We start from the raw sequence: 18,848 nt of genomic DNA on the forward strand, positions 1-18,848 counted from the left end.
CTGAAGAGGTGGAGGGGGTTTGTGAGTCATGTAGTCTATGTGTCAGTCCTCAAAGAGGGCATTTCCTATAAGAGGCACCTGGAAATCAACATTACATTTCTTCTGGTTGCTAACTACAGTTTTAACCAAATAAGTCCATACAAATGTGTAATGCTTTGACATAGTCTCACTTTTATTACCCTGTAAAGCATACTATATTGCCCTGGTGTATGAAATGTGCTATACAAATAAAGTTGCCCTGCCCTTAATAGAGATATTAATTAAAAACAATAATTTAATTTTGGCTTAAAACAGCCATAGGGAAAAGATTATTATTTAGTTTTTTACATGTCTTATAGTACAATACAAGTAACTAAAGTGAAGACACATATACTGTAACTCAAGACAATAAAGGGAACTAGATGCAAACGAACCACAACAAAACGAAAAAAATAATAAATCAGTAGCAACAACAAGAATGAAGAGAAACATAAATAACCAATTCAATTATAAAAAGACAAACAAATAAGAAAATAAATGTTAAAAAAAGAGAAACGGCATAATGTTTTATTTAATTCAAACCAAATATAATCCAGCAGCACTATATTGCTACAGGAGCTTTTTAAAAGTAAACATAACTATATATTTCTTTATTTTATTGTTACCTTTTCTACTTCTCTACCTACTTCTCTACCTGTGAAAACAGTCTTATAGTTGTGTCTAATAGGTTTCAGTTTCCTGTCCTGTGATTAGCTTGAGACAGATGTTATTTCCAGTGTGTTGAACAGTGAGGTACAGTGAGAGGTTGGGGGATTTTGAACAAAAGATTCATTCATTTTAAACATTTTCCTTGAAGTGACATTGCAGGCATACATGAACACTTTAACATACATATTTTGTTTCTAGAAATTAAACTAATCTTGTTCTCTTCTTTGAATTTTTCCCATTACACTGATAAACATTTCCTGCTGGCATCACTTAATAAAATCAAGGCAACCTTTTGCATCAGGTTATTATGTAGATAAAGCAAGGCTAGTCTTTGTATAAGCTACTCCATTGAACGTAAAATGAACATTTGCAGGTAAAGACAACTTAATTTGAGCATATCTCTCGTAATTTCTTTGACTGTATGATCTACTTAACTCTAGTTTCAAAATGTCTATTTTTAATTAAAACCTACTTAATTTTTTTAATTTCCATATTACTTAGTTGAAGTGGGATCTATTTTGTTTTTCCTCCTACTTCATAATCTGGATTGGATCAGAGTAAATAAAACAAGATCATTGTTTGTTGTGTTGGTGTACTTAAGGAGGTTGGCTGGGGTTACATAAATACATCTTTTTATGGAAAAATACCTATGTCTTGTGTTTTGAACAAATGCAGATTAACATCAAAACAAGATATATTCATGCAAAGATACAAATGTTTTATTTTTAGAATCACAGATTCATTAAGCTACATACATTTTAATGTGTTCAGATAAATTTTTTTCAATGTATAAAAGATGAAGTGGTACTTTTATTAGTTTAATACCATTATTGGACATTGTGAAACAGTCTGCAGTATCATTTATTTTATGTCCAGTCTGTAATTTAAATTTGATGAGGATGGTAATAACCTCATGTTTCCATTAAGAGCAATTCTACACATTTGATTTAGACTTTTTAATCACAGCAGACTAAAAATGAGTTTTATTTTATCTGTTTTTTATGATATTATAATACATATTTTGGTTCATTATTCATTTCCTTTATTGACTGAAACACAGATAAAATAATATTAATCATATTTTGATTACCCCAGCAGCTAATGTCAGAATGAATAATGTGTAATAATGTGCTGCCAGCTGATAAAACAAACACAAAGAATGAAGCCATAGGAGAAGGAGTCCAAATTTAGAGATATTAAAGAGCTGTTTATAAAAATTCACAGTTTATGTTTGCACTATACATTTGTTAATTACTACACACAACAGGGTTATCAGTCAGAGGTGTGTGAGTATTTAAATTAAAATGTATTCTCTTTGTGGGAGACACAGAACAGAGAAGACCTGACTGTGATGCATTGGAAGCGTGTCTGTCTTCCACTAGAGGGAGGCATTTTAAAAGTCAACAGAATTGCTCCTCATTAGGAGTCATTTATGGACCAGGTGCAGCTCATGAAAGTGCTTCAGCTCAAGCAATTAACTTCATTAGTTTTGTTGAAAACATTCCCATGCATATCCCACGATGCAGCTTTTATTTCATTTCCAGCCAAGCACAAACACTGTTGGATGTAACATATTTATGCAGGCATTGTGATTAACTAAATGCACAGAACAACAGCTTCTCTATCATTTAACGCAATTTGCTGCAACATTTTTTTTTTACAGAATAATTGTCATCATCAGATTCCCACTTGTGTTTGCTGTTAGGAAGTAAAGTGTGCTGACTTGTTTAGATGTGTCAGCTGCTGATATGATGAATGCCCCATGCTGCACATGAAGGTGACTGGCTCCAACACAGAGCAGTGAAACCCATGGATGGCCACTGTATATAGTAGAGTGAAATTACCATGAAGGCAGCTTTGGGTGGTTGCTTGTCTGCGTTGTGTCCTGTGCCTGTATAAGTAGAAGAGTTTTATGGGAGCTCATTTGTTTGGGACCCTTGGCCCTCCAGGGTCTCTCATTCCTCAGACAAACCAGGCATTTCCCAGCTCGGGTGGAGGAGGAACACCCCTACTGCCTTCTATAACTAACAACCTTAGACACACCCAGGACACCTTACTCATACTGCATGCAGTGTATGCTGGACTCTGTCTGCAGCCTCTCTAATGAAATACACTATTGTCAAGCACCTATTTTGTATTACTATATGTTTTAGCAATTCTGCCTGGATTGTGTTTTTTCATAATATTAATATGGATCTGCAAAATGTTTGCTGTCCACATTACCACCTAAAGTATGAATAAGGTTAGGCTAAGGTCAGAGAACTAAACCACTTGGTTAAGATTAGGGAAAGATCAACGTCTTGCTTAAATAATGAAAAAGTCATCAGAGACTTGAAGCACGACTTCCCAATGCGTGTGGTGTATATACGCAGCGTCACCTACTCTAAAAAACTAAAAGGGTTGCCTGTGAACATAATCCATGTAAGCAGTTACTACCATGATGTAACAGGGAAATCGATTTAGTATTACATAAATGTCTGGTGAGATGGTTTTGTTTTTTTATACTCATTATAATTCACAAGAGGAGTTTCTACACGTGTCAATTGACTGACGACGATGAAGTGTGTACATGTTGATAAACAGAAAGCTGATTTGTGAATTAAAATCTGAGAAACCGCAATATTCTTTCCAAAACAGCATTGTGCCATTTTGATAATATTTCTTTGCCATTAGACAAGAACTTCTGTAGTTTATTGAGAGATGTGATTTTCAACCGTCTGACAGCTGCTCTGCAAGGGTTATTTTCAGCTGCAGGCAGCTCTCTGACACCTGTGTGCTAAAGTGGTATGATAGAGGGAGAGTATGACCCCTGCACACAAGGATGCAGCACAATTCTTTTTTTTTCATGCCAGAAAGTCTTGATAGCCTGAGTGTTTCACTTCACCTTGCTTTCTGGAAGGCAGGAACATTTCACCACCGTTATTGGGGATGCCATGTCCATCATGAATGTTACCTGTAAAAAAAAAGAAACCCCAACTATGTCTAATACTAACAGAGGAAATAATATATTTTTTTGTTTACAGTCAAATTATGTTTTTTAAACTTAAATTAAAACTTGAATTATAATGAATTCAACCTCCATCGCTACATGTACCTAGAAGAGCAAAATTGTAGCACAATTATCCCTTTACTGTTAAGAAGCACCCCACAAAAACTCAACATTTGTAGATTGAGAGAGTCTGTTTTACAATAAATGCCAGCTGGAACAAGGGAACATTCAGTGGCAATTTATCTTAACACTTAACACATTCTCTAAATGTGGTCAGTATATAGTATAAATATCACAAATTACCTTTCAGCTATATTTCTTCTAGCACTAGTGAGCAAAAAATAAGGAAGAGGGATTTCTTGGTTGTCTGATTACGGAGACATCTCTCCCTTCAAATTACCCTCCCTTGGAGGTGAGCCGACAAGATTTGAGGTAAAAGATGTTTTAGTTTAACATGAACACTGCTCAGTGCCAGATGATGATGCATTTGGCTGGTTTTTCAGGAGTTTGTAAGGGGCGAGCAGATTGGTAAATTTAATGTCAGTAGTTTCATATGCCCTTGCAGTAGAATGATAGGATTTAGGTTAATCCTATAAAAAAGGATGATAGGATTTAGGTTAAAAATAGGTGAAGTGGTCCTTTAAGGCAGGACAACTGCACTGTAGCAAAGAAAAGACAAACTGCAAACTCATTTTTAATCAAGTAATCCTACAACTCATATTCCTGTCATTATAACACCTTCAATATTGCATTAAACACAGGATTTTGCTTTAGTGTTGCTTGCTGGCCAAAGATTGTGATAGGCCTTTGTGAGGCAGATGAATTATTCGCAGCTCATTGTGATTCACAATAGAAACAGTGGACTGGATGTTTTCCCGGCATTACGCACTTCCCTGACTGACGTCAAGCCATAAGCCATAATTTCCTCCACTGATTAGCTTATTGTTCTCTCACACTGCTTTTGTTTTCTACACACATTTAATGCTTACTTTTCTATTTGAATGTTTTGGTTATGCTTTTCAGTAAGATCTCTTGCCATCGCTGGTTCTTACAAAAGCTTTGCTTTGTCTTTTTTGGCCGTGTGAGACTGAATCTCATATCACGGCAGCTCATTCTTTTGTGCTTTTGAAGCTTGTCTAACCAACATTCAGCCGTCATTATTCTACTCTGAACTGAATTTAAATGGTCACGATGTCCATGAGTGAGCCACTCATCAAGTAGATACAAGCTGAGCCTTTGTTCTCTACGTAGGGCCTGTTGTGTACTAAAACATTTTTGAATGATTATTTCTGCCTGCAGTTATAACTGGATGAATTACAACACATAATGCAGCACACATAGCACTTTAGCCATCCATACAAGTCAGACTTTGCCACACACATTCAGCAATCATAGCATAATGAAATACAATTCAGTGGGTCACCATTTATATAACAGTGACTCGTCAAGATTGATTACTAATTAGCAGGAGGTCAGACCACAGTTTTTCTCAATAGAAAAATCCAGATTTTTATAAATTATGATTTATGATTCATTGCAGTAAACCTGCAATAATAGCAGGGGGATTCAGAAATAATTAAATAATTGTTTTGGCTGTGTTATTCATGCAGGCAGTGCTTTTTAATAAGTCTATAGCTCAAGCAGTAGAGGTGTCAATTTAAGGCATCAAACACCTGATGGAAAATGTATCCTGATTTCCTGTGAGTAATAAATACTACTGTTTGTTTGCAGGAAGGTGGATAGGTTAGTAAGTTGGTGTTAATACCTGAGGTGCAGAACGATATAATTAAGGGTTTAATTATATCTTAACTTGCTCATCAGTATGCCGTGCAGTGACTCACGATTGTCTGATGAATGTTTTAATATTGAATAACACCATTAATGCAAGTGCCTCTCGAACATAAACATACACAAGACTTAATGGGATTATATCCTAACTGGAGATTAAATAGAACTTAATGAATTGCTGTCATCATCTAAACAGCAATGTCCTTTTTAAATAGATGACAACAAGCAAGTCCCTGGAAACAAATAAGATGTTTCTAAAGCGCTCGCAGCAGTGAAGTAAATGTAAGGGGCTAAACATTTTCTGCTCCTCTCCTTCATCTTTTCTTCTACTCCATTAGCCGACAAGGTCCACTGTTCTGTCTTTCAACAAGTGACACGTCAGTCAGTGCAGTTAAGTCTGATTAAGATTTTTATCATTTCGCAGACAATGTCTTTGTGTAACAGCCTGCAGTCAGAGGTTAGAGCCCTCTCCGTAACCTCTCTGTGATGTTTAACTACCTTTGAAGTTTTCCCAACACCAACACAAAGACAAGCTCTGTGGGCTTAAGTCAGTTGGTGCTTCTGAAGAGATTAAACAAGTGTCTGTGTGTGTGTCAGACAGACAGAGAGAGAGCATTCACAAGTCCAGTCACAGCAAATTACAATGTTTCTGATTTACAACTGAGTGTTGCCGTCCCAGGCTGTTTTGACAGCGAGAAATATCTGAGTATCTGAGATATGTGTTTAATATCTGAATGTTGAGGCCCGAGGCGGTGTGAAATTCAAATCAATTCAACCGCTGAGAGAAGTGTCGAACTGCAGGATGTCTTGTGAGGCATTCTGGGGGCAAGGCAAGAGTTGAAACCAGAAGATTATAAGTCACTGTATAGTCAGAACCCCAACAAGATGAGACTAAAGCAGAAAATCTGTGGGTTTTAGCAACACTTTGATACTTTTCAAGGTCATGTTGAGAAAGTTTTTAAAAGTTTTGCTGAGATCACAAATGGGCCTCAAAAAATGAGCGGCATAGCCACCTTGATTCAAAACCCTGAAGTCCTGTGATTCGACAGAGACACCTCCTGTGTCCTCTGTGGCTTCTATCATTCTCTTTGATGTTGGGATGAGAAACAATTCCTCACATGAAAGATGGAAGTCTTCAAAGTTTCCTCTTTTTCTTTCTTTCGCATTTTACATAAGGCCTTGGGCTAAGTACACACACTAAGTGGGAAGTGTGTGAGACATAAGTGATGGATGGAAGGGGAAGAAAACCTGAGAAAGAGAATGAAAGAGTTTTTTTTAAGAAGCAGACAGGAAGGGACCATGCAGTGCAGGTTAAATAGGGCTTTAAGTTCAGCTCCCACACCCGGAGTAGAAGACAAAGATCTAGCTCTACAGTTTGCCTCCTTCATCAGAATGGACACCCGTTTTGCTCTGCTTTCCTCCGCCTTTGTTATTCAATGTGAAATCCAAATCCCCGGTCAAAGAAAGTTAACCTTTAGCGGCAATAAATTCACTGTCATGAAAATTCATAACAGTTTTGACTTGCTCTTTCAGAATGTAAGCACCCTAGACTAAGATGGATGGATGTATTTACATTTAACAAGGATTATGGAAAAAAAAAAAAAACGAGAGATTTGCCAAAGTATTTGTTTATGCTTGCATTTTCATTTTCTTATGTAAATGGTTTTTGGAGATTTTTAGAGCTCCTCTCCTCAGGTGAAGCTGTATTCCTCTTTCTTTTCTTCTTTGTTCACGGAAGCGCTTAGCCCAGCAGCTCTGAAACGGCACCCGTCACCATTGTCGTTTCTGCCAAAGGATGATAACTTACAAAGACCACGAGGTTATAATTACAGTCTTCCCAGTTTCCACTGAATAGGACACTTACCATATGGGAACTGAACAACGTGAAAGAAAACACTCCGAAACAAGAAGAAAGTCAGAAAAGTGATTCATTGTTTCTGTGATGGAGAGGAGTAGCAGCGAGTCGGAGGAAAAAAAGATCTAAGTGAGGGCAGAAGAAAGGCAACAAAATGAAAGATAGCGCAGAGGAAAAGTATCTCTCTCTTTCGCAGATGTTACTGTACGAGATGTGAAGCAGATGTTTTGTCGGACAGGCGGGCCATTTGGTCACATGAGTCCACAGCATAACACATGTCAAACCTTAATGCTTCATTGCAGATAACACTCATCACTTCTCACACTATCTACACAGCAGGGCACGTCCATGATAAGAAACTATTTTGGCCAGAAAAGACGTTTTTAAACCTTTTGTTTAACTCTAAATGAGATATGGCTGAGCTGTGTCTTGTCAGCACTCTATTAAAAAGAAAAGTGAAGTCTTGTTTTTACAATAAAAGAGGAATGATCTGTGTGAAAGTAACTGTTTTTTTTTTTTATCCAGGTTGAGCTTTAAAGTGAACGCAGAGACTCAGGCATTGCTCAGTGCTTTATATCAGCTTGGAAAACTGATTTTAAGTCATGTTTTTGGACTAATGAAGTATGACTGCAGCGAGTGAGGATTATGGATGTTAGTTTAAGAGAGTCTGGATTTCGGTTCCACAAGAACAGATTACCATGTTGTCTCTGTGTCTGCGTTGTGTCTTGCTGAGGAGACACAGAAAGAAAATATTCTCAGAGTACGTCCTCGGTGACACAGCCGAGTTGAAAAGCCTAAACATGATTACCCAGCCCCTTCAGGATTTTACAGAATTATTGCAACTAACGCTTCATTTTTGTGATTGGTGGAAAACAGCAAACTGTGAAAAGACAGAATTGCAACAATCTGCTTGTTGACAATTGTTGTTGGTACTGTGTTGTGTTAAACTTTGATGTTCGCAGCTCAAACTAAGGTATTTTTGAATGTATTTGTTTAGTCAATTTCCTGTGTACGGTGTGTGTTTTGAGGAATAAAATTAATGTTCATGTTGCTGTTGTGTATTTAAATATCTGTATTATTATTTTAGGTATTCTTATTTTATTTACTCAGTTCAGTCACTTTTCAAAATACATTTCATTTGATTTTCCTGTTGAGGAAATACAGACATAAGACAGATAGATTCCTAAGAGATTAACTAAAAAACAAGATTTTATTCATGCAAATCCTTTTGAATTGAATTGAAACAAAGAAGACACAGTCAAAGGCATTTTCAGCCACTTTTATGTAAATTCCAAGTAAATGAAAATGTCTAAGATTTCTATAAGCTGTTATACAAATCATAACACCCACTGAGTGCTTATTTTAGAACATATATTCACTGTAAACACACCTCCTCTGTACTGGAGACACACACTGGCATAATGGATGGAAGATGAATTCCATTCATACATATGAATATTACATTATGGTCATTAGCTATATCATCCACTGAAAACTTCCATCTTTTTTTTTTTTTTTTTAGCATTGTACAGTTTTTCAGGTTTTTATGACCTCCTTGGGACACAAACAGCATGTGTAGTTCACATGTGTAACGTCACGTTATCAAGACCAGCGGTGCACTGTGGGATACAGTGTACGTGATAGAGCCCACCTGCCTAATCCTCTGTTTGTGGTAACTGATCTGTGTTGGCCACAGGTCATGTGTGAATGCATTATAAATCTCTCTGCTGTGGACTGGTGTGTTTAACCCAAGGAACAGAGTGCTGCATTAGATGTCTACATTCATCAACAGGCTGGAGGTTATCATGAGCATGTGTGTGTGTGTGTGTGTGTGTGTGTGTGTTTGGGGTGCAGTGCATGTCTTCACATTTGTGTGTATGAATGTGCATATTATTGTTGACCCCATTCTATTACACACAACCTGCTGCTCCCACTCTCCTGCCTCTAGAATACTTCATGGCCGCTTTTATTGAATTATCTTTTATTTGGCCGTATCGCGGCACGTCTTTGCCAGTCTTTGAAAGTGCCGCTTTCATAAGACACTGATGACACAGCTCACTGGATTTAGCGCCTAATCAGAGGCTTTTTAATGTATTCTCTGTGATTCATGAGATTGGATCCATTTATGAAGATTTATGAAAAGTCTCCCATTTGCATCTATGGGAAGAAAGGGTTTGAGTATTTCAGGCTCCTTTATCTGCGCTCCTATCTTTTTTTCATTTCAGCAGAGGGGTTTATCTGGGATTTAAAATGTGAATCATAATCACCCCTCCAAAACACATTTTCAGTCTAAGATTGGATTTTTTGGGAAATATTGAATGTTGCTACTTCAAGCTACCATTTGTGCCTTTTTTGAATAGGTGTTCCTTATGATGGGATAACCCCATCTTCATTTGCATGTTTTTCATGAAATGATTTAAACCGTTAATCTTTTTACCCAGAAAATATCTTTTAATTACTGTAATTCAATATCATTTTCTATTTTTTGGTGAGTCTAATAATAAGCATCTTTCCTAACAGCTCTATTTTTCTTAGAAGCCAAGAAACAAGTTCTCACAACACACAGTACCAGCAGTATCATGTCTCCTTCTTTTAGTCTGCCAGTCTGAATGTCATCTCCACGTCTCCCTGCAGGTGTGATCCGTGAGAGCTACCAAAAGGGTCGCGACCAGCTAGTTCCCGTGACCTTGTTGGCCATCGCTGTCATCCTAGCCTTTGCCATGGGCGCCATCTTCTCTGGTATCATTGTCTACTGTGTCTGTGACCACCGGCGGCGAGACATGGACCTGACAGGCCGCAAGGAAAAGGACAGCCACCACCTTCACGCCCGCCGGGGATCCATGAACAGCGTGACCAAGCTGACTGGCCTGTTTGAGACACAGGCCAAAGACGGTCGCCCCGAGGCAATCCTCACCCCTTTGATGCACAACGGGAGACTGAATCAGAATGGGAAGATGCTGATAAAAGCGGACCAGCACCACCTGGACCTCGCTGCTCTGCCAACACCTGAATCCACCCCCATGCAGCCTCGTCGTAAGCCCAGCCGGGGTAGCCGGGAGTGGGAGAGGAACCAGAACCTCATCAATGCTTGCACCAAGGACATGCCACCAATGGGCTCTCCTGTTATCTCTACAGACCTTCCCCTCAGGGCTTCACCGGGGCACATCCCCAGCGTTGTAGTCCTGCCTCTGCCACAGCATCAGCACCAGCTCCAGCCTCATCTGCAGCAGCACCAGCAGTCCTACCAGCACGAGTACGTGGAGCAGCCCCACCACAGTGACCTCAGTATGGGCCACAGTGTCATGGACGACCAGGGGGCCACCCTGGAGTACAAGACAGTCAAGAGCCCCTGTCACAACCTCACCATGGTTGATCCTGATGGGGTGATGCCACCACGCGTGCCCCAACGAGAGGCCTCTCTCACTATCCCTCCGGCCGTCCCACAGATGGGCAAACGCCTGGAAGTGCACTCGTCAGTCTATGGGCTCCGGAAGGGATCTGCATCTGCCGCTTCCGGATCCTCCGTCCTCAAGAAGCACAATACCAATTCATCTAACTCCTCCCATTTGGCGAGACATCACAGCTTCAACCGTGTGGAGACTCCTCCCCCTGCACCTCAGAGGGTGGACTCTATACAAATGACAGCACAGGGCATATCTCTGTCAAGGCAGCCTGGAATGAGCTCATACGGTTCACTGCCTCGAACGGGCATCAAGTATCTCAAGCCTGATGTCCCCCCCAAACCCTCCGTAGTCTCACTTTCGACAAAAGTCAAGTCCAGTGACTCCTGCACATAGTCAGCTAGTTTGCCAGTCAGTCCAATGTGAACGGACAGTAGTGAAAGTTTTTTTCTGAAAGAGAGAAAAAACAGGGAATACTGTACAACTTGCATCTCCTTTTAGTGTTTTTTGTTTGTTTGTTTTTGGTGTACAGTACAGTGGAAAATGCAACACAGTTTTTTTAAGAAAACACTTTCTTTTTATATAAATATGTAAATATTATACAAATGGTTGTCGTCATTTCTTGCCGTCATTGAGCTCATGCTCTGGCTGGCTCCCAGTTCCTCTGTAAACACACATGGGAACATGTGCTACTGAAACAGAAGAAGATCATGCTGTCCTGAATATTTCAACCAACGGCGCCCTGTAGCATCCAAGGCGGTGGCTCTCTTGTTCGTGGTGTCTCTGGCCACTGAGACTTGACCTGATACTTTATCATGTTGGTATAAGTACATAAGAAGACAGCACGGGGGGTTGGAAAATAGTTGTTGTACAGTACCTTGAGGACTTGGAAATCTGAGCGAGCAAACACTCAGAGAGATTGAGCTCAGACTGAAAGGACAGACAGCTGCCTGGGTTCTGTGAGAAACTGTGAAAAGCCTCTCAGTGTTACAGCAATCAAGTCCAGCCTGGGTTTGACTGAAAGCCTGGGCCAGAGGAATCTTCTACTGTACTGGTTACTGAATAACACATGACTGTTAATACTAATAGCTTGTTGTATTTATTTTTATGAAGTGCTTTTGAAAAAAAAGACTGACTTTTTAGGCTCGGAGAGAGAGAGAGAGGACAGAGAAGAGATCTTTTAATATTAATTAATCAAGTGTGAGAAAAAAAAAAACGTATTTAAAGTCATTAAACTGGAGCCTGTAGAACTTTCTTGATGACTAAAGGTCCACTAGGTCTTACTGTGTGCTCAGCGGGACCTTCAGCTTGAGATATATGTGACCTCTGTGAAGAGGAGGAGATATTTATTTAAACTGTGCCAGACAGGGACTTTTACCTTCATGGACCAGAATTTCCATTGTTTTAGACCAATCATAAAAAAGACTTCCTGAATCTCACCCTTTCACTCCTCCAATGAGCACCACCGCCCCCTACCCCCCCACCCCAATCAGCACTGTGGTTTTGTGTGAGTCAGTAACATTTGTCCTGATTGGTTGCTGGCTTACCAGTGCCATCAAAGCTCACTGTTGCATGTTGCAAATATAAGAGAAGCAGCTGCAGCAACAGTATGGGAATCTGCATACACACATACAAAAAGAAGACGTTGCAAGCAAACAGTGCGATGCCTCCAATCTCGGAAAGTATCGTCTCTTTCTTGCGGCGTCAAGCAGATGAGCAGGTGAAAAAGAAAACTATAAAAACATCTGTAATGCCTGCTTCTTTTTCCACATGTAAATTTGTGCCTTACACCCTAAAGTAGTGACAATGTTTTCTTTATTAGCTGTTAACTTTGTCTCCTTGTAGTATTTTTTTATTTTTCTTACGTCATGATATTTCCCTGGTTTGATAAAATGCAATTAAAGAATGTAGGTGTTATTGTTGTAATTCTGGTCCCTAGACATAACACACTTACAGTCCGGAGGGAAGAGAGGAAGGAGGATTCCCTCTCTGCTTTCACTCTTTCTCTCTCTCACACACACGCACACAAACACAAACACACACACAGACAGAAACACACACACACACACATGCACATACACACTCATCTTTGTGGTTCATTTCTGATTGTGCCATTAATGCGCTTAAAGCAACCCTTTATGTTGTGCTGGCAGTGTCGATGAAGACGTTGTGAGTGTTTTTGATTTTATATTTTATACAATTTAAAAGTCCTGGTATTTGTTTCTACTTTTTTTTTGCTGTCTGTTGGTTTGGAGTGATGGTTGATTGACTGATTAACTGAGCAATTAACATTTGTTACTTGAGAAGGCCAATGTATGTGTATCTTTCAGGTGCACTGCAATAATATTGCAACGTCAACACTAGCAAACATACAGTATGCGATACACATAAGCACCCAGTGTACTAACACAGTTCTAGGCTTCTTTTGTGCATCGTAACACTAACTCAGTAGGCAGTTGCATAAACAGGCTGGTTCCTGTGAACAAAGTTGACATTTTAAAACAAGAATATTAAAAAATGTACCCTATTTAACCCCCTTTTTTGTACGAGAAAACACAGTTTGAGGAAGTTTAGAGATGCGTTTTTTTTTTTTGCTTCACTAACTCTCATTATCAAGGCCGTATGAATGGCTGAGAGTTTGACTAATCTGAACTTTTTTTGCTTTCACTTCCTTTTTACTTGAGGATTTTCATTGACCACCTCCCCTCCAACACTTAAATCAATGGAGCACTCCCTTAGTGTTGTATGTGTAGATAGGTAAAAGTTTCCTTGATATCAAGCAATTTTCTGTTTCTCAATGGAGGAAAGCCAACTATGTCTCAATCCACATCTAACGTGAGAAGGACGTGTAGGATCTGTGACCTAACTAATGTGTATTGCAGGGTTTGGTTGCCAATGACAGGGTCATTGGCAATAGATTAGGTTGAAAGGAAAGTTCCCCTTCAGAAATTTGGTCTGGGGTCAGTTGAGACAGTTATCCCAGTGATTACATAAAGCTATGATCTTCACAGTGCAAATGGCCCAAGATTAGTATGAAGGGATGTGCTTACTCCAAACTTTCAGAATACCACTGCATTGTAGACTGGTTACTGGGCACTACAAGGCCCTATTTAAACCCTCCAGTGTATTGAGGAGTGCATAAACCAGCAACTTTCCCAGACCTGGAATAATGCTGATCTACAACTAAATATTTCTTGTCTTGAAATGTTCTGTTGTGGTGGCTCTCACCTTGGAGAATTGCCTTGTCCGCACAGAATGTGAACAAGAAAATCTGTTGAGGTCAGAGGGTTAAATGTCCACATCCTGTGTTGATGAGTCAGTTTTGCTGTGGGTGCATTTAAGATTCTGTAACATCAAGTGTTTTGATGTCAGAGCAGGGTTTGAACATTTTTAAAGACTTGATTGGGTTTGACTGTGAAGTCTGCTGTGGACAGTGAGGTTCTTTGGTGTGTGCCTTTTTTGTCTTTCACCCTTGTTATAATACACTGCTATTAGATGCAAATCGACTCTATTCTCAACTTCTCAACCTTTTGAACTTTGTAAGCTTGTAAGATATTGTGACGTCACAAAGTTTTTTGCCCTACTCTCTTCACTTCCTTAACATCTGATTCACAGCTTAATGTATGTTGTAAAGAAAAAAACTCTTTAATTTAATGCAAAATGTAATTAAAAAAATGAAAATAAAATTCTTGTCATGAAGACTGTGATATGTCCTTGAATTTTTTACTTGTTTCTCTGCCTGAGGTGGTTATCTCTATACTAAGAAGATTTTAAAACACTGTTTGAGTTTCGCATTATGCGATGTGAAGTTTCTTTCAATTGAGAATTCATTTTAAGGAAAATAATGTACTTGAGTGACCTCAAGTACACTTTTCTGCTTCCCCTCGAGATCCAAAAAACTTTTCTTTAGAATATGATTCTACTTCTGATACAAAGCACATCTAAGTGGATGAAAGTACTTTAAAACTAACTGAAGTGAAAATTATTTCTGTAACTTTATATCTAAAACGTGAAAATAACACTAGGTTATGAGCAGAGGGAAGAGGCCTGCCCTCTATTGTACTATTGATCCCGTCGGTTAAATGAAGCAAACAATTTGATGGAGATTGGGGGCAGCTTTCTGTTTGGCAGATTGATACAGAAGGCCCTCTAAATCACCTTTTAAACTACAATACGTAATTGTCCACAAAGGCATTAGCAGTTCATAAGTGTAGTGCAGGTTTGGGGTAAACCATTTAATCCTATATCGGAAATCAATAAACTCTTCAAATATATTCTCAAGGCAATTGCAGGGAAATGTATGGATTCCAAAAAAGTGGGTAATAGTTTATTTTCTTTTAGTTCATTTCAAAAGTTGGTAAACAATAGTTTCCTTCCAAGTTGGTCATATCAACATCATAAGTAGATAATATTCCAATGTTGTGTTTACACCTTGTTTCTGCTCCCCCCAAGTGGCCAAAAGAGCAACAAAAAAATATAAAATCTCAGTTTAAGTCTTGACGAAAAATAAGGAACAAAGCTAATATGACGTAGCAGAAGGGTTTAAGAGCGAAAAAATTAAAAGGAGCCACGGCACGTGTCTGCTTAGTTTGTTGCTAAAGGAAGTATGTAAACTAGGCAAAAAGTTGGCTGACTACCTAATGTAAAGGAGAAACCCGGTTAAATATAAAAAGTGTGTCTGTCTCACATCAGAGTACCCATTATACTATTAATGTACATTCATGTCTCTGGTTTAACACAGATCTTAAAGATAACCCGGAGCATCAGTGCTGACTAATACTGACCAGAACAGCTCCTATTTCAAATGAATGCCTCCACTTTCATAGGTTAGCACATCCTTGGTATCATTTTGTCAGAAAATGTGGCTTTGGCAGGTAGTTTGACACTCGCGCCTTTGATCCTGAGGTGAGTCATAAGTTACAAGTACAAGTCAGACTGCGCATGGAGATCAGATAACCAGGATGTGGTGCAGCTAATGAGGCCTGTCGCTGCCTCCACAATGCTGCTTTGTGCTTCTCCATTCAGGCACCCGTGTGTTGTTGTACTATTCAGAGATCAAGATTCAGATATTCACCACTAAATCTTTTCCAACACGACAAGAGCACAATCATATTTAGTGGTGACTAGTGTGAGCTGGTATTATCACAGAGTTAGTCAGAGTGCCGCTTGGTGACCTCAAAGGTCAGTATTTAAGGGGTCAAAACAGGTGAATCCTATGTCTTTGTGTGTGTGTGTGGAGGGGGGGGGTTGATAGATCCACAGATAAAAAAACATGTCATTGTCAGAACAGATAGAGCTTTGAAACACATGCAAGTAATCCAGTGCATGCAACTTAATCTGTATCAATACTAACCTAATATATAAACCACAATCCTAATGTAATGAGAGGTTTTATCATTTTAGCACACTTTAGTTAGTGAAAAGATATTATGTTTCTCACTTGTCTCTAAGTGTTCTCTAGTGTTATTGTAGACCATAGAGAGTTCTCTTAAATGTTATGAATACAGTCAGTTCACTTTTAAATTCAGGATCACAAATGTGGTGTGAGATGTGCTCAGAGTGCACAACATACTTGTGTGAATACAGATAATTATGTTATATAAGAATAATCAGGTTGCTGTATATTAGGATTCCATTCACAGCATCATGGAAAATATAGTTTCTGTTAATATAACTGAGGATCATTCGAATGGACACAGTGTCAGTTCAGTTTGTGTTGCTTTAGCCGATACTGCTTAGGTCCAGGGTGGCCAGACTGCAGCTGCTGCAATTTTTTTAATGGCCCGCGGTAAACTTAATCTAGAATATGGCTTAAGCATATATCTAAAATAAAATTGAAATTTAGTAAAATGATCCATAAACTCTTGGCAGAGAAACCAATATTTGACCATTTCTGCCTGTTCTGTTTGTCACATCTTAATAGACTGACAGATTTATATATAGCATCATCATCTTTTAGGTGGTGAGTGGGACAAGAGTCAAATGCTTCATTTGATTTATTATGTATTTTATGTCATAAATCACCTTAGTTAACCTTTATGTCCAGAGTTGTACCTGTATACTTTGTATTATATGTTAATTATTCTAAAACAGAATCTCCTCTTCAGTGTAGTCCAGTTACAAAATTATTTTTTTAGTTTATTTGGTGTTCTCATGTGAGAAGTGTATTTTGTCCACTCCATTTATATTAATGAGGGTAGAGTAAATATTAGAAACACCTCTCAGTGTAATGCAGTACAATTTGACAGCACAAACTACAGCCTCCAAATGACCATGAAGGGTAATCAACACCTCTGAACAAAAACTGGACATCATAACCTTCATGAAAGTTGGATTTATTGCAGGGGTGTTAGACTCCATTAGTTTTAGGTGTACCAACTAATTTGGCAACTGAGTGTAATTTGTACAGGATTTCAGGCAGAGGTGCAACAAGAGTGCCAAAATGAGAGACGATGGAGGATTACTTGATGTTATCTGTCCCAGTAGAAAATCTAATAGAGAGCTGTAGTGTTGCTGTGGTTTTATGGCTTCACATACTGATACACCTTAATCCACTGTAATGAGTAAGTATGAATTGCTCTTTGATTAGCAGTTGCTATAGGAATACCATATGCTGCAAATCTTTCCAGCGTAAATCAGTAGCAGTCACTCTGGCTCATGACCTGACATTATGACCTGTCGATCCAAGAGCTCGATGGCTCTTTTCCCTGCCAGCGACAGCAACCGAGGGCAGCCTGCCAGAATTTCAACAATCCTAGCAATACACCAGCCAGCAGACCAGCTAACCAGTCAGCTAGCCATTAAACCCTCCAGCTAGCCTTTAAGTAAAGCATGTAGTCACTCACGCATCCGTCCGGCCCCTGCCCCCACCAGACCAACCCAACTCTAATCCACCCTGGCCGTGGCCCGGCAGTGCTCATTTCGAGTGCCCCACAATCTGTGGTCACAACAAGCTTAGTCGTGTGCTAATCCTCGCCGTCCTATCCAGCTATCATTATCCCTGCACTGATACTGTCTGCTTCCGCCGCTGCTCTTAATGGCACACATCCCAGGTTTTTATAAATGCATTTTTCTGCCAAAAACACAAAAGAAAGAGACACAAAGGCACAAAAAGATAGACAGATAAACAGACAAGAGATAATTATCTCCCTTGTCAAAAAAAAGCCTGCATAGATTCGAATAAAGTCAAAATACAGTGAGGCAGACAGACACACACATTTCAGCACACACACACACATTAGCAGACTATGTGTCCCCTGTGAATTAATATGACTCTCTATGAGTCATTAATGGAGGTCAATAGGCCCCTTAATGGTCATTCTCCATGTTGGTTGGTTTGTCGTTAATGTGTCATAGTATAAGTACATATGAGCTTCACAGTGGAGTCTCTGTGTCTGTTTTACAGTTATGTGAGTGTGTGTTTTTGTGTGTCTGTACAATGTGCATGGTAATTTACTTTCTGGGAGTTTGACAGTTTGAGGAACCTGGGAGGAGTTACATTCAATAATTAAACATCAATGGATGGATATAATTCCAAAACTGTTCAAATTTAATTAGCCTACTTTTAGGCCAATAAATAAAGGATTCAATATTTATTCCTGGGAGTGTGGAAAAGACCATTTAGACCTTTATTTTGTGAAACAGAATTTTAAGAAGTTAGGTCAAATAATCTTATTTTAGCTTAGATCATCCAGTTACCAAGTAAATATAACTGAACTGATAACAGAATAATTAAAAAATAAAAAGCTGTATAATAAGAAAAACAGTTCAAGATACTTTTAGAGACTTATTTTGTGTTCATCCTAAAAGCCTTTTCACATGTAACGTTAAATGTGAAAATGTAACATAAGTAAGCTAAGCAACCGAATAGGGTTATGTCAAAACAACAGTCTAATCTTACATTTTTCTTTATTATATATATATATAATACAAAGACTAACAAGCTCTACACTGCAACAACAACAACAATGTGTCTTTTCAAACAAGTCAGCTAGAAACACAAAAAAAGGGTCAGTTGGGAAAGTTCAACTCATATTATTATTATAGTTTTAAAATTCTGACTATGACCGTGATGGTGTCTGTCTGTCTGTTAGGCTTCCCCTATCAGTGTGTTACACTGTGTGTGTGT

The 18,848-nt window shown here is 38.8% G+C and overlaps 1 protein-coding gene across 2 annotated transcripts in view; it reads left to right on the forward strand.

The window, feature by feature from the left end:
- Positions 1-14,419, forward strand: part of sema6a (sema domain, transmembrane domain (TM), and cytoplasmic domain, (semaphorin) 6A) — a 63,408-nt gene extending 48,989 nt beyond the window's left edge. For both annotated transcript variants that reach the window (XM_035658467.1, XM_035658468.1), the window contains one exon: positions 9,954-14,419. In XM_035658467.1, coding sequence (XP_035514360.1) covers positions 9,954-11,116 — 1,163 coding nt within the window. In that variant the 3' untranslated portion in view covers positions 11,117-14,419. The remainder of the gene's footprint in view (positions 1-9,953) is intronic.
- Positions 14,420-18,848: the final 4,429 nt, after the last annotated feature.

The sequence above is a fragment of the Morone saxatilis genome, unplaced genomic scaffold (genome assembly GCF_004916995.1).
Source record: "Morone saxatilis isolate NCDOM2014 unplaced genomic scaffold, NCSU_SB_2.0 Contig16, whole genome shotgun sequence".
In the NCBI taxonomy this organism is placed as follows: domain Eukaryota; kingdom Metazoa; phylum Chordata; class Actinopteri; family Moronidae; genus Morone; species Morone saxatilis.